The following is a 15,777-nucleotide window of genomic DNA, read 5'->3' as shown; positions in this document are numbered from 1 at the left end:
AGGACTTAGTGGACTGTAATTTTTTTCAGTCTCTAAACCCCTTTTTTTACCTGCTTACTGCCAAATGCTGCAGAAATTGTGTCCAGAGCCTCAAGATGCCCTCACCCAGAAGGACAAAAGACATGTTTATAACTAATTATAATGTAATCTGATAAGCACCATGATTACAAAATGAATACAATAATGTAAAAGCTCCAGGAAGGAAGAGATTGTGAAACTTACACAGATGTAAAATCAAAGGGAATAAAATGTGAGCTAGGTTTTAGATGATGAGTAGGATTTTGCTATGTGGGGAAGAGGTGGAAAGAAGGCATTCTGGGAATAGGAGGTATAATGACCTGGAGTTGTGAAAGTAATATGTTTAAGAAGTGCCAGGTGGGCCAGTGTAGAGGGGCTGATGGGGACTGAGGCCTATGGAAGCCATGCCTGACTCTTGTGATATTGTGGAGGGTAGAAGACATGGCACTTGGCTTTTGAGAAGACCAGTTATTCACAAGTGATAGTCACAGGTGGGGCAAGATGTTCTGCTGGCAGTGTTATAAATACCATGAGAAGAAAGAGCTCATTAATTATGAGGCTCTGACTGTCAAGTTCAAAGGGAATTATGAAAGAGAGAGAGCAGTGTGGGCTGGGCTCATAGCAGCCACATGAGTATATGGAGGTTTTGGTAGTGAGTAGGTCTGTGGTTTGTTTCTGTATAATTTAGTAATGGGGGGCAGAAAGCCCTTATTCTTTATTTAAAGTAGTAGTAACTTATTAGAAATGCAAATATTTTTATATCTTGACTCATTTTTATAAAAGATTTCAGATTCGGAAAGCAGAGAGTGATTACCATAGACCTAGTTTCAAAAATTACTCATTACCTTTCAAAGATAGAGACTAGGAATTTGCCTTGAAATTTTAAAAATGCAGATTATAAAACTCTGTAAGAGGGGCCGGCCTGGTGGCGTAGTGGTTAAGTTTGTGCGCTCTGCTCTGGTGGCCCTGGATTCGCAGGTTTGGGGGATCCTGGGCATGGACTTAGCACCACTTGTCAAGCCATGCTGTGGTGGCATCCCACATAAAATAGAGGATGATTCGCAAAGATGTTAGCTGAGTGACAGTCTTCCTCACAAACAAACAAACAAAACTCTTCAAGAAGTGATGTTTATTACAAACATCCAGGAATGTTTATTAAACTTGTCTTTAAAAATTGCCCAGTGTTTCACTTCTACAGCATCAACCACTTATCAAATCAGCATAGAGTACTTAATCTTGCTGTCCATTAGGTTTATACACATAATAATTCTTTTGGGCATTCATTTCTTGAACAATTACTGTGGAGGAATTATAGACATGATCTCTAACCTCAAAAAGTCCTCAATCTTTGGGTCTTTTCTCAAAATCATTGTTGTAGTGTTTTGTGGTTTGTTTCATTTTTGGTGCTAGCCTCTCTTTGTTTGAGCCTTCACACTCTTATGTGGATTGCTTCTCTTCCTTACCTCTGGTCTTATCCTTCCTTAAGGCAGTTCTTTTTACCACTCCTAAAATGATTTTTCTACAGCCCAAATCTAATCATGAACTTTTCTAAATTAATGTCTTACAGTGGCTCCCCATCATCCATGATAAAGTCAGAGTTCATTTTCACGGCATACAAAGTCCTTTATGACTTGGCTCCATAAAGGGTGTTTCTAATCAGGTCCTACCTTTCTCTCCTCACTCCATTAAACAGGCAAACTGAACTTCTTACCATTTCCCAAACCAATGTTCTTTCCTTCTCTTGGGTTTTTGCATCACTGTTTCTTCTGTCCAGAATGCTCTTCTTCTTTGTTTCCTCCTTATAATGGTTTGCTACTTGCCTTTTAAGGTCAGGTTCACATGTCACTTTCAGGAAAACTATCCTGATTGCCCTAGAAAATGGTTCCTCCTGCTGTGATTCCATAACATACATCTGTTCTATAATATACATTGTTCTACAGTGACTGTGTCTCTCATCCCTGACTACACTCTAGCTCCTTGAGGGCAGGGAATGACTGCTTTTATTGTTATTTTTAAATTTCAGAATCCATGCTCTCTAGCCCACTGTTTTTACCTTAAGTGCCCTTAGATCTCTGTAGAGAGACTGAGAGGTGTATAGGAACATTTTCTTCCCTTCTCTCAAATTGAGAGTTATTTCTCCCTAACCCCGAAGATGAAAAACAGTGAATGCTTTGGTATCGTGAATTTCAGCTGTTCTGTCCACTTTCTTCGTCATTTAGAGTATTATTCTTAGATCATGAACACCACAAATCACACCCAAGAGTGCAATGTAGTGGCAAGGCTGCATTGTTCTTGAATACAGCTCTCTTGCGGCAGCCCTGCTTCAGAGGTAGGCTGGCCATATGACTGACTGCAATGTTTACTGCTTGCAGACTTTCTATACCTTTAAAGATATATTGTCATTTGTATATAGAGGCAGTCATGCATCCTTGCCCCTAAATGCTTTAAAGTACAATTTTTGAGCCACTTCTTCAACAGAGACACAGTATAATTGTACTAATAAGAAATTTAATACTCTAAAATCTCACTTGATTGAATCTCCTTTTAGGTAAGAACTCAGGGCCCTATCCTCACGGCAAGTGGCAAAAATCCTGTAATGGAGCTCAATGAAAAAAGAAGAGGTCTTAAGTATGAACTCATCTCGGAGACTGGTGGAAGCCATGACAAGCGCTTTGTAATGGAGGTATGTATCTAGATACAAGCCAGCCTTAGTTTTCCCCTTAAAGACATAGGATATCCTGAGCTTGCACGTAAAACAGTTGTAGACTGTGTCAGTTCTTGGGGCACTATTTGACTTTTGGTGTTTTCTGTGTTATGACACCTTTAAGTTAAAACCACCTAGAGGAACTGCATGGGATAATTGCAGTGTTGTTCTTGATTTTAGGTAGAAGTAGATGGACAGAAGTTCAGAGGTGCAGGTCCAAATAAGAAAGTGGCAAAGGCAAGTGCAGCTTTAGCTGCCCTGGAGAAGCTGTTTTCTGGACCCAATGCAGCAAATAATAAGAAAAAGAAGATTATCCCTCAGGTATGAGTTAAGCATTAAACCTTTGTAATACCTTTGAAAAATATTACCAGAATTAAATTTCCTTTCCTGTCTTTAAATTTCCTTTCCAGCCATGTTAGCTTTTTTCTGAAATTATTTCTTTTTCTTGGATTTGGCAACCTTTTCTTTGGGTTAAATCATAAATAATATAAATGTGATCAGTGGTTCTCTGTTCTGTGGTCTTTCTGGGCAAATTATATATTAAAAAGAGACTGTTAGCATTATTTGGGGGCTTTAGTCCACTCTTGATGAGGTAGGTGTTGAGGAATTTGGACTTCAATGAGATGTTAGCAGCTTCCCTAAACTAAACAAATGCTGAGAGTACTTGGGGCTTACTGTCCTCAGAGTCTGCAGATGCTGTTCCATTTCCTTTCCAGTTTGGAGCTTTTGCATTGTTTATTGTGGGTTTTGCTTTGGGAGGTGGCACAGTAGAACTTGACGGGGTATTGTGCCTCTTCGTTGTTGACATGGGGAAGGTCAGTGCTGCTGAAGGCCCGGGACTGTAGCAAAGTATTTAAAAACGATGGCCTCCTAATTACATGCTTTTGCTAAGAGATTTTTCCTTCCATTCATTTAGGTGTTCAAAAATATTTTCTAGACATATAGTATGTGCATGATTTGTAAGGAAAAAGAGATGCATAAATAAACATAAGACACAGTCTTTCCCTCATAGAGAGTAGTGATGTAATATAATGTCTGACTATATTATATCATAGTCTAAACATTTTTAATTGATTTGTTTGTAATATCAGGAATCTTAGTTATTTAAGATTCTGTGTTAAAACAGTTGAATTTCTTTTACATATGCTAAGTCCATTATAGGAGGGTGGAACTGATCTCATTTTAGATTTTTTATTTTTCCTTTTTCTCCCCAAAGCCTCCTGGTACATAGTTGTATATTTTAGTTGTGGGTCCTTCTAGTTGTGGCATGTGGGATGCCACCTCAACATGGCCTGATGAGCAGTGCCATGTTCGAACCCAGGATCTGAACCGGTGAAACCCTGGGCCACTGCAGCAGAGCATGCGAACTTAACCACTCAGCCATGGGGCCAGCCCCTCATCTCATTTTATAGATGAGGAAATGAGGCACGAAGAAATTATGATACTGCATGTAGTGATATAGCTAATTGATGGTGGAGGTTCCTTTTAAAATCAGGTTCTTCTCTTTCCAAAGACCGTGGGCATTCTTCTATTGCATATTACATCCATCTTAGAAATTTGTTTTGTATTCAAACTTCTTGAATTTACTATAATAAACATTGTTTAAATTTTAGGATTCAAAATATAAACAAGGAAAACTAACTTTTACTGAGACAAAATGAAAATAAAAAGTGTTTAAATTGCAAGGGAAGACATGTAGAGACAGAATAAGTGGATTTTCTTTTCCTAAAATCTTGTAGAATATGTTCTAAATTAGTAGATAATTGTTACTTTGGTTTTTTGCTGTGTTTTTCCCATGGGTTACATCTTGTATTTGGTCAGTTAATTTTAGTGTTTACAAAGCGTATGTACAGATACTTATTAGGTAGTTAAGTTTGGTTCTAGTAGATAGGAGCTCGATTTGTGTGGAGTCACTCTGTTGCCACCAGATTGTTGCTTCCTGACTACTTCTGACTAAGCTGTGTTAAAAAAAAAAAAAAAGATATCTGCATGAAGTTTACTCATTTTTAGAAATTTTCTGTACTAGAAGCTATAAAACTCATGTGTTCAATGTGCTTGACAGCCAAGAAGCAGTCTAGTTTGGATGTGTAGGTTGGAGTTTTTCAGCCAAAAAGAAAAGTGGCTGTTCCTTGTGCATGATACGTTCGACCCTGACACTGTCTTCTGCCCTGTCACGCTAGTGGTAGAGGCTAACCTAGGCGGAGTGAAAGAGGACGATTTTTCACTGTGAGATACATATGTGTGCTGTGACTGTTGAGCTGTCTGAGATACTGTTGATCTGTCATCCAGTGAGCTTGGAGGCTCTGCAACGCCTCCCCTGCAACTTGGTTAAAGTAGGGAATTTTAGTAGTTTCTAGTTTGAGTTTTTGTTGCATCTTTATATTAAAAAATAAGTATAATATTTAACTTAAAACTAGATTTCTTTTGATTTCCTTAAAATTTCAGTTTTGGAAAAGGATGTTTTAGCAGTACTGTGTGCTCTTACTCCTTGACTTATCTGTTCTACTTTTCAGAGTTTTTTAGTCTATTTTCTCAGTTGCTCTTTCTACTCTGGAGTAAAGAAAACAAAGTGGGTCTCATTATCCTCATTTCACAATTAGTAAGGAGGCTCCCATAGAGAGAATTATGTGACTTTACCAGAGTCCATGGCATTTTAGAGCAAAAAGGGACTTTAGAGTTGGGATTAATTTATTTAATGGTTGATACACAGATACATATACACACACACACATACAGCAGAAGAGACAGGCTCAGAGAAATCACGTGGCCTTCCTGAGGCCTCAGTTACTCAGAGGTGGAGCTGGCATCCACATCTTTGGTCTTTGGGTCTTGGTCCCTTTGTTTTTTTTAAACTCTACTCAGATTTTCAGCTGATTTCAGGTGGTTTGTTGTTGCAGAATTTTTTGTCTGTGGGCGGAGAGTTCAATGGATTTCAAACCTAGGTATCAAGTGTCTATAATTACTTTAGTTAGACCTAAAAGGACTTTAGATGTAATTTAACTACTGAAATTTGTGTGTGGAAAATGAACTCTTTCTGAGTAACCTTCTGAAAAGAAGTTGTTTGCACACTTTTATGTGCCCAGCATAGTCTCCAGAACAAGTCTGTAAGGTAGGTGTCGTTTTCATTTTACAAATTGAAGGTTCAGAGTCATAGACGACTCATTGTCTCATCTGCAGGCTCAGGTTTCTCATAGAGATTATACATTAAAGAGATGATAGGATGATAATTCTTATTTCTCTCAGTAATGAAAATGTATTATTTTTAACAGGCAAAGGGTGTTGTGAATACAGCTGTGTCTGCAGCAGTCCAAGCTGTTCGAGGCAGAGGAAGAGGGACTCTAACAAGGGGAGCTTTTGTTGGGGCCACAGCTGCTCCTGGCTACATAGCTCCAGGTATAGTACAACTCATACGAGGTCTGCCTCCTTTTCTGGGCCACAGTTCGAAGAACAGCATCTCCTTTATTTTCCAGGGTTATACACGGTCTCTGGAAACATAACACGGGTATAAGATGGGTATGTACAGAAATTGAAGAGAATCTACAGAATATCATAGGTTTTCTCCTGGAATCTGCTGAGAAACTAGCGGCTTCCTGGAGGGAGGTGACAGACAAGCAGTATTGTACTTGGTTGGGAACGTAGTTTGGCAATGAAGAAGCTAAAAGATATTCCACAGATTGAGGAGTTTGGACATACGAACAGGGTATCTTCAGTGGGGACATGGAAGACAGGTTGGATATAAGAGGAGAGAAAAACTACTGATAAGAGGCTACTTAATTGGAGCGAAGCGTGGCGTTAGCGTTTCCTAACTCAACTTTTGGAAGCCATCAAAGGCTAGTGAAGTACAAAAAGAGAAAAAGAGGAACTTGTTTATCCAGAGCTTACTATACACCAGATACTTTCATATAAGTGATTTCACTAGTTTCTAATCTTCACAGTGTTTCCTCAAGTAGAAATTATTTCCATTTTCCAGGTGAGGAAACTAATGCTCAGGGAGATATGGCAGTTAGCCTAGTGTGAGACATCTACTAAACAGCAGAGCAAAGATGTGAGTGTAGGTGCTTGCCATTCCAAAGTTTATATTCTTTCCACTTCACCACATGGCTTGAGGGAGATGGGAAAAGATGCCTTCTCTTCTAATCCTATGTAATCTTAGCAGTAGATATACAGCTGTCTCATTAAAATCCAGTCTTCTGCAGTATCAAAAGTATGGAACTTTTAAGCTGACAAGTAAACCACTTGTAGTTGTTGATCATATGAAATTGTCATATGGATTGGGTCCCATCCAGTCATTATTTTTTATGTAACACTCCTAAGAATTTCATTGCGATTGTTTTTTTTATTTCCTAAGAAGGAATTAAAATAGGCTATTTGGGAAGTTCTCTGGATGATGTGGCTTTGGAATTACACTTAGAGAAGTTGATCTCAGTAGGGACATAGCTCAAAAATGTGTTATATAAAGAATATACTTGCTTATTCAAATATTGTGTGCCTGCCTTGGCACACACCAGACATGGATTTTGCTCTCATGCAACTATGGTCTAAAGGTGAGACTTATTAATCAAATAGTTACAATTATAAACTGAGATGATTATGATGAAGGAGAAAGACATGATGCTATGAGAAGATGTAACAGAGAAACCTGATCTAGTGTGTTGAGTCCCTGAAGAAGTAACACTTGAACTGAGCTTTAAAGAATGACTAGGAGTTAACTCAGAGAAGACTTGGGTGGAAGAGTGTTGCACACAGAAAGAATAGCATGTGCAGAGAACTTGTGGTGCTGGTGGTAGGGAAGGAGGCTCATTTGAAAAATTAAAAGAAGGCCAAGATGTCTGTATTGTGGAGAGCATTGCGGGTGGCGGGGGTGAGAGATAGAGAGTGATTTGAGCTAAGGCTGGGTGCTCAGTCTCAGTCCTGGAGGCTGTGGTTTGGATTTTGGTCTTAGAATCCTAAGTGCAGTGGGAAGTTGTGAAGGATTCTAAGGAGAGAAGAAACAAGATGGGACTTTGTAAAGATCGCTCTCTGTAGTGTGGAGAATAGATTATAGGGACAGAAGTGGGCATGACCCAGGCAAGAGACAGTGGAGGGTCTCCACTGAGTATAGGGAAATAGATGGGTGGCAGGAAGTGAGGAGACTGAAGGAGTACTTTGGAAGCAACTTCGATGGGTTTTAATATGGAGACTGAAAAAGAGTGAGGCTTCAAGGATGTCTCCCAGGCTGTTTAGCCGGAGGAACTGGCTTAGATGGTTGTGCCATTTAAAGGTTAGTTATAGTTGATACAGTTTATGTGTCCAAAATTAAGACATTCTTTGTGCATCTCACTATTGCTACTGAAATTTAATTTTTTTTGTCTCATTTAATGCATTATTTAAGGAAGCAGCTTTTATTAAACAATGACAGGCAAGTTATTGAGATGAACTTTCTTGCTTTTGATTATGTGTTCTACTGGGGCTTCATCCGGTTGTGTCTGTGCTTGCTTGATCTTGGAACATTTACCTCCTGCTGGAGTGGGAAGCAGCCACTGTCTAGTGGTGGTAATCGTGAAAAGAATTATTTCTGTCTGCTTGTTGCCAGGCTCTTTTGCTCTATGGTAGCTTCTCTCATGTCTTTGTATTGACCTCTGTAAAGGCCTGTCTCCTGAAGCTTTTAAAAGCGAAGTTCTTTTATAGCCTAGAGAAGATTCAGATTAGGTCAGTTTAGATTATGAATAGGTTATATGCTATTTTCGGAGTATATTCTATGCAGCAGGGACTATAGTAAGTATTTTTACATATATTATGTAATTACATTCTGCTGCCAGTTCAGTTACTGCAGAAGACTGAGGCTCAGAGAGGTTAAATAACAGGTACAATTTAAAGTCACCTTGCTAGTGAAAGGTGAAGTCAGGATTAGAACCCCAGTGGCCTGATCACTGGTCAGCTTAGTGGTTGTAGTTGCATCTCTCTGTAAGAAGGTTTTGGTAAAAACCCTTGAAACCATGGCCTTAGTCAACCAGCTGTCTTTTCCTAGAATAGGTTTGATGTACAACCTTATTTTTTAAGCATTGGTTTCTCTTCAGCCTCTAATAGCATCTTCTAATCCTACTTCTTATTTCAGCTGCATTGTGTTCTCTAGAAATATATGATTTAGTGAGCACTACAGACTGATTCAGACCAAAACTAAAGACTAAGTTGTACCACCCCCGGTTTTATATGACTTACTATAGACTAAACAGTGCAAATTTTTCATTTCTCAGGGAATGTTTCAATTAGTCCCTAAAAGCAGTTCACTTATTCAGCATACATTTGAGTATTTTGTCTTGAACAAGAGATTTGGAACTAGGCATTAAAGATGACTAAGACCTAGTGTCTGCCCCAGTGAATGGTCAGGGTCACATGGGGTAGGAACAAACACTTGGATAAACACCATGCAATATGATGCAAGCTGTAACGTGGTGGGCATAGGGGTGAACAGCAAGCCTGGGAGACTTCACAGAGGTCTCTGATATCTGGTCCTGATCTAAAGGATGAGGTGCAGTTGGTCAGATAGAGAAAGAGAAAAAAATCATTCTGAGCAACAGAAATGATTATGGAAAGGGGTATGTAATGTAAAAAGGCTTGATTTGTTCTGGGTGCAGTGTGAAAGGCCTACGTAGATTTTGTGCCCTTGTTCTGTTTTAGAAACCAATTTTTCCTAGAGATTTACCCAAGTGATATAGTATTTATATTTTTCGAAGTTGTTTTACTGAAAGATTAAAGATTGTAACTTCTGTTAACATAGTATTTCTAATCCCTTACAATACTATAAAGTAGCTTGGAAGGTTTCCCCTTCTTCAGATGAGAAAATGGCAACTTAGAAGTTATATGTCTAAGGACATATAAGAAACTAGTGCCCAGAACTAATTGTTTTAAAAACTTTTGTGTTCTTTGTACTTGTTTCTATTGACAATATGAGCCTTTTTTCATAGACACCAGATGTTAATGTCAATTTCTCCAGCATTTACTGAGAGTTCCTGTGCTGGGGCCAGGAATTCAGACAGCAGCAAGACATGGACCTTGTTCTCGAGCCCACACCTGATTCATGTGCAATTTAGTGGTAGTTGAGGCTTCAGCCTGTCTGTCACTGCTTTCTGAAAAGAGGCTTGGAAAGTTCTGTTTTCCAACTTTGAGAGATTGGTAATTTGAGTGGTTTTAAGTATTCTTTTGTTCAACTAATTGTGTTTAGTGAATGGTTACTATATGCCAGACGTTCTGCCAGGTTCAAGTGATGCAAGGATGAAGAAGACTTGGTCTCTGCCACTCTATTGGGGAACACAGACAAGGAGTCGATAATTATAGTACAGTGTGGTAAGTGTAGTGAGACGGAGACAGAGGATGTTCTGCTGGGTCAGGAGAGTCTTAGAGGCCATGGTAAAAGCTCACTCTAAGCAGGCATGGAGGGATCGGTAGACTAGGGCGATCTGGTAACGGTTCGCACTCAGCCAGCATCTGGAGCAAGTCCTCAGGGCCCAAGGCGCCGGGCCAGGTGGTACTTGTGAATGGGGCCAGTGCCGAATGCCCTTTGTCCTGGATTGATCTGCTTTCTTCTTCTTTGCACTAGGCTATGGAACACCATATGGTTACAGCACTGCTGCCCCTGCCTATGGTATGTACACCATCTTACTGATTTCTCCTCTTAGCGACTCTGTCACAGCAATCCAAAGCACAGTGTGTATCTAGGGTTTCTTTAAATGAATTGGAGGATCTCAGACCTGTTCATTCTAGTGACCCAACTTAAATTCCCTCTGAAAATGCCACAACCTTGTGGTTCTTGGTTTGGTTGGAGTTGCTCTTCTCTCCGCTTTGCCTGATTGAAGGACTGCTTGTTCTAATTGCCTGTTTCTGACCATATTGAAATTAAATATTTTAAGTAGTTCTTCTTACAGCCAACTTACACTCCATTCAAAGGCTACTGAAGGGCCATACCCAGTTTCTAGCTCGGCTTCCTGCCAGCTGTATAGCTACATTTAAGTTTCTGGTTTGAAACTATATGAACTGTGGGTGATTTGAGTTAGGTAAAGGAAATGCTCACTTTGAATTTGTTTCCATCATCCTTTTCCATAAATTTTGCTTTAGAGGTGGAGTAAATGGGTCCTAGAGAGGTGATGGGGTATCACCAGCAGTGTTACTTAAGTGCTTACTGCAGAAAGTCTGTAGTACATGTTAGAATATCATAGGAGTGTCTCCTCTCCCTCCAAAAATAAATAGAATAGAGCAAATGCAGAAATGAACCTCAGTGGCCCTTTGGATAACTTTTGAATGAGGTTTATGTGGCAATGGAGGCAATAGGTTTGGAGTCAGTGATATGCTCTCTTAGACATTTTTCCTAACTCAGGTGGAAAATTATAGAATCAGCCATCTGCAGGACGTCTGTCATTGAGAGAAGAGAGCAAATGTGTGTACGTGTGTGAAGGAGCATGTGTGAGTGTGAAAGCGTGTGCATGCACACATGAGTGTAGGTATGGGTGTGACCCCAGGCTGGGCTTGCATGTACACAGAAGAGAAAGACCTTGAATGTATTGCTACTTGTGGCATCAATCCTCTAGATGAGCCTCAAGACCTTTCATTATGCTTTTTCTCTTCATGCATCAGCTTTTCCATTTTTGTTTGGATGAAAATTATGAGTCCTTAAGACTCTGCTAAATTGAAGCTTCATCTGATTTCATAACTGTAGAAATAAGTAGAAAGTGAACAGTTGGGTCCCTTTCCCCATTAAGATAGACAATTTATATCTTGGAAAGATGTGGAGAAGCTGCAGGGGTCAAACGTTTGGGATGAATTTTCTCTACGGTAAAGTTCAGGGTCTGGGGCTTCCTCCTTTACCTGACTGTCTACTCTGACACACTGTGGTTTGCTTAAGGCTTCCCCATATTCCCCATGTTCTAGATAGGGGTTGATTAGGAATTGGGGACTCATTCAAGAATATGCTTTCACCCAGAATTTCTTCTAAATTCAAACTCTCTAGCTCCTTTTGATTTGGCCATTTGCTTTTTACCATTCAGCCAACTTCTGGATATCCTGACCACCTCATCCTTTCTGTGAATTAGGTCTGGTCAGTTTATCCAAATACATTTTGACTCACTAGACTCATTATAATATGTCTTGTAATGTGTGAGCGTCAGAGCATCTGCCTCGTAGGGCAGGTTCTGAAGTCTGTGTTTTTCTTTTAAATATAGTAAGTCTCACGTTCTTTAGTACAGGTTTGCTAGAGCTTAATTTTTCCCTTTAAAACACTTTTATATCTAGGCTCTAAGCTACATTCATGTTTTTCCTCAGTCTTTTTAATTTTTCTCTCTTGTTCCTCCCTTTCCTCTAACATTGTACTTTCACCCTGCGGCCTCTGAGCCCCCACTTCAGAAGGCTCTTCTCTTCCATGTGCCATATAACTGACTTCCAAAGCTGGTGAAATTTGATGCCCCCATTTTTCACATAAAAGATTTGGTTTTTAAATGTTACTGTGATGCCAGCCTACTAAAACGATGCTTTATTTTGGCTGTAAGGTAAATATGTCTTTTGGCCTTTGTAAAGCTGTTGCATGTGGGGTAATCTCCCTCTGATCATCTGGTGCTCTTGAATACCTGCTGTTGCTGCTTTGTGATTTCTCCATAGGTTAAATATTAGAATAGAAATAGGAGCCGATTTCAAATCATGCTTGAGTATGCAGAAGTTTGTGAGGCCACAAGAACTCATTAATTACAAAATTAAGGAAGTAATTAATCTTTCCAGATTTGCCATGCCAATATTGGCAGTAGCCATTAAGAAGAAAAACACCTGATCACAACTCCAGTTGGCTCCGTCTCTCTGGGGAGCTGAGGCCTGCACAGAAAGCTGTGCTTTGAATTGGGACAATCCCTGTTTCTTCTGTAATACGTGACATGCCAAATTGAGAAGCAGTATGGATATCTAGAGTCACTTTAGAATCTTAGCATTGCTTTTGATTTTTAGAATTCATAGCAGCTCACTCAAATGAAAGAGCTTTCTGAATATCATTCTTCTTATGACATAGCCATCTTAATTTCGAGTGGAAAATATTAATTATCAAAATCTTAAGAGCAATTTCAGATTAGAAGATCTATGAGAGATTTGTGGGCCTCTTCCAAAATGGTACATGTTGACTGACTAATCTGGAAAAGGTTAATGATAATTACTGTAAGATATTTTTTTACCTGAAATTTTTATTGGATTATTAAACTTATTTGGAGTCCTCTCCGTTTCTTTTCTCTGTAGGTTTACCCAAGCGAATGGTTCTGTTACCCGTTATGAAATTCCCAACATATCCTGTTCCCCACTACTCATTCTTTTAGCAAATGACAGAAGCTCATTCCTATTGAACAATAATACAGTACAATACAGAATGTTAGAGAAAAAGCCTTTTTATCCTGCTTTCTTTGAACACATACTTGATCAAAATTATTTGTAAAGAACATCTTTCCTACTTTTTGATTTTAACAAATGCAAATTTAGTTCTCTAAAACTTGAAAACAAACAAAAAAAGAAACTAGTTCTGTGAAACGGTACCTCATTTCCGGAAAATAACTTATACCAGCCCTTCTGTTCTAGGGAAATAAGTCTAGCAGTTCAAAGTTTAAGTTTTAAGAGGAGTATCAGATTATGTAAAATTAAATTTGTGAAGGATGTATAGAGTCTCAAACACTGATCACAAATAAACTGCTTTGTTGTAACACAGAGTACTGCCTGGTTCCTGATGCAGTCACTGATTCTTAGCTGATTAATATGTATTTGCCCCAGGGCACTTTAATTCGGGCTGTAGTTATTTTTTTTAATACAATAGAGACTTTTCATTTAAACTTTAACTTTGTAAATATTGAAGTGTGTAATTAAAGCCAATAAAATATGGGTTTGAATATTGTTTTAGCTTATTATTTTTTATATGTTTTGGTATCAAATTACAAGGAATTGAAAACTAATAATAACTTAGCCCTAGAAACCCATTCATTTGTAAGCAAACTGCTAAAACAAAGCTAAAGCGATTGTTAGCTGGAGCCAGTCTACTCTGTAAGCCCTTTGTACTCTGCTGTACGGGGCATCCCCATGAGAAAAGTATATTCTGTTCTCCGAGCACTGCTTATTAAAATGACGGCACTACCCAGAGATGGGGAAGGAGGAATGTGATTTAGTTTCCGAATTTCCAAGTTTTAAAAAATAATAAATTAATCAATCAATCACCCTCTCTTGTTCTTGTGGCCTTCTTCACTCTGTAAGATACTGTGTTCACTTTCTGGCTTTTTTCATGCAGATAGAGGATTAGCAATTTCTGGGGATTCATTGAAGGGTCTCTTTTCCTCTTCAGTTACATCAGAATCTAAAGCAGCAACAGGGTCCCCATAAAAACTTGCTCTTCGATTGTCCCAGTTCTTGTTGAGTGCTGCTGTGAAAAGTGACAGGTTTCAGCCATGGGTCAGCATTTATTTTTCAGACACCTGATTAAGCTGGTGAAAATGATCCGTGAGTAACATTGTGCTGTCTGTGCAGGGTGCAGACCTACGTCGTCCACTCGCATTCCCCCCTTGTTTGGAAGCCTATGATGTTACTAGAAGGGAATGGTTTCCTTAAGGTACTCACCCCCATGAAAGCAGCAGTGTGGTCCCATGTCGATATTTACAAGTCGCTGTGTCTTAAAAATGTCCGTTTTTAGTATGAATTAGCTTTCCTCTTTCCTCTTAAATTCTGTTTTTTGGAGCTGCACAATGCCCATCAGTGTGAATGGGCTTCACAAAATACGGCAAATTTATGTACCAGATTTCTTTGGGACCACTAAATGAGAATGAAATGGGCAATTTAAAACAAATGGTAGTGTCACTTCTCAGCTGTATATTTATTACACAGTGGTTGGTTTGTTACTTCTGCTCCTTGAACTTTTGTCTTCATTAGTGGTGGGTGATACTTTAATAAAACCTCATCACTTGCTAGAAATAGCTGTGAACTTACCATTCTCATCCTGTGCATTAGTGGTTAGACATAAACAAGAGGGCCCATTTCAGCTGGGAGTCTTCATGTTTCATTGATTCGTTTTGCTGACCTATGGATGAAACAGAGCCATCACTGAGAAGAAAAAGCATGGCTGGTCGTGTCCAGTTTTTATTAATTAAATATTTACAATAGTCCTCTTTGTTTTTGGAATACTATTAATTGGCAGCTGCAGCTGTATTGTTATTTGAAATTGATCATCAAATTTGCATTCCAAGTTGGAATCTCTCTGGAGATTTCTCTTTAGAGAATTCTTTTGAAGTAGCTGACTCGGCTTCATAACTCAACCCCACTATAATGGCAAAAAGGGAGCTGTGCTGTTTTCCAACATGATGGCAGTCATTTCAAATGGTTTCTACCAAGTCTTTTATTTTTTTTTTTAATTTTGTTGTTTGTTGGAAGTTACTAACCATGTTGTAAACCTGCCCAGTTGCTGCAAACTTTTACATTTCTCTGCTTTACTTAAAATAATTGAGCTGTCAGTCCTTTGTTAGAAGTGGTAACCATGCAAGTTCAACTGTTTAAATTTTGTAATGAATTAAGTGTCCCTGTCCCCCCCTTTTGCCCTTGCCACCCTTCCATTTTGTAATGAAAATTCCACTTACAGCTGAAAGAGCAGAGAAATATAAATGAAGCTCTTGGCTTCACCAAATTCTGTGAAATTAACATAAAGTTTTGCTTCTCTGCTCTTTTCTCCACTGTAGGTGGTTTTTTCATTGACAGCCCCTATTGCCAGCCTCTGAGCGTCGCACCATTTATTATTCACTTGGGCCCTCAAGATTTCTTCTCTGACTTCTAGAACCATCAGGTTGTCTGGCTTGAAATGGCAATTTCTATGTCTTGGTCTTAAGAGCAATGTGACCCCCTGAGGCTTTCCAGCTTTCAGATACACCACTCTGACACCTTCTTTTGGAAAGCAATGACTGAGCATTTTAAAGAAGAGCAATACTTTATTCAAAGCCACGGTGTCTGTTTTAAAACTTTTCCTTTGGAATCCTAGCAATATCTGTACTTAACCCCTCCTAGCGTAGTCTCTTGTCAGGGAGTTTACA

At 39.1% G+C, this 15,777-nt stretch overlaps 1 protein-coding gene across 11 annotated transcripts in view; it reads left to right on the top strand.

The window, feature by feature from the left end:
• The window catches only part of STRBP (spermatid perinuclear RNA binding protein), a 135,055-nt gene that overhangs the window by 105,675 nt on the left and 13,603 nt on the right, over positions 1–15,777 (top strand). For 7 of the 11 annotated variants that reach the window (XR_006891808.1, XR_006891798.1, XR_006891788.1 and 4 more), the window contains exons 14-17: positions 2,567–2,701; positions 2,903–3,043; positions 5,992–6,115; positions 10,299–10,343. Coding sequence is in view for 5 of the 11 variants with exons in the window: in XM_046684475.1 (XP_046540431.1) it covers positions 2,567–2,701; positions 2,903–3,043; positions 5,992–6,115; positions 10,299–10,343 (445 nt within the window). In the remaining 6 variants the exon portion in view is untranslated. Of the gene's footprint in view, positions 1–2,566; positions 2,702–2,902; positions 3,044–5,991; positions 6,116–10,298; positions 10,344–12,964; positions 13,603–15,777 lie in introns of those variants that run through there. The other 4 variants (XM_046684447.1, XM_046684470.1, XM_046684454.1 and 1 more) reach the window with 1 other exon arrangement.

The sequence above is a fragment of the Equus quagga genome, chromosome 1, assembly GCF_021613505.1.
Source record: "Equus quagga isolate Etosha38 chromosome 1, UCLA_HA_Equagga_1.0, whole genome shotgun sequence".
Lineage (NCBI taxonomy): Eukaryota > Metazoa > Chordata > Mammalia > Perissodactyla > Equidae > Equus > Equus quagga.
Note: the sequence above shows the minus strand (reverse complement) of the source record. Positions and strands in the feature narration are given on the sequence as shown.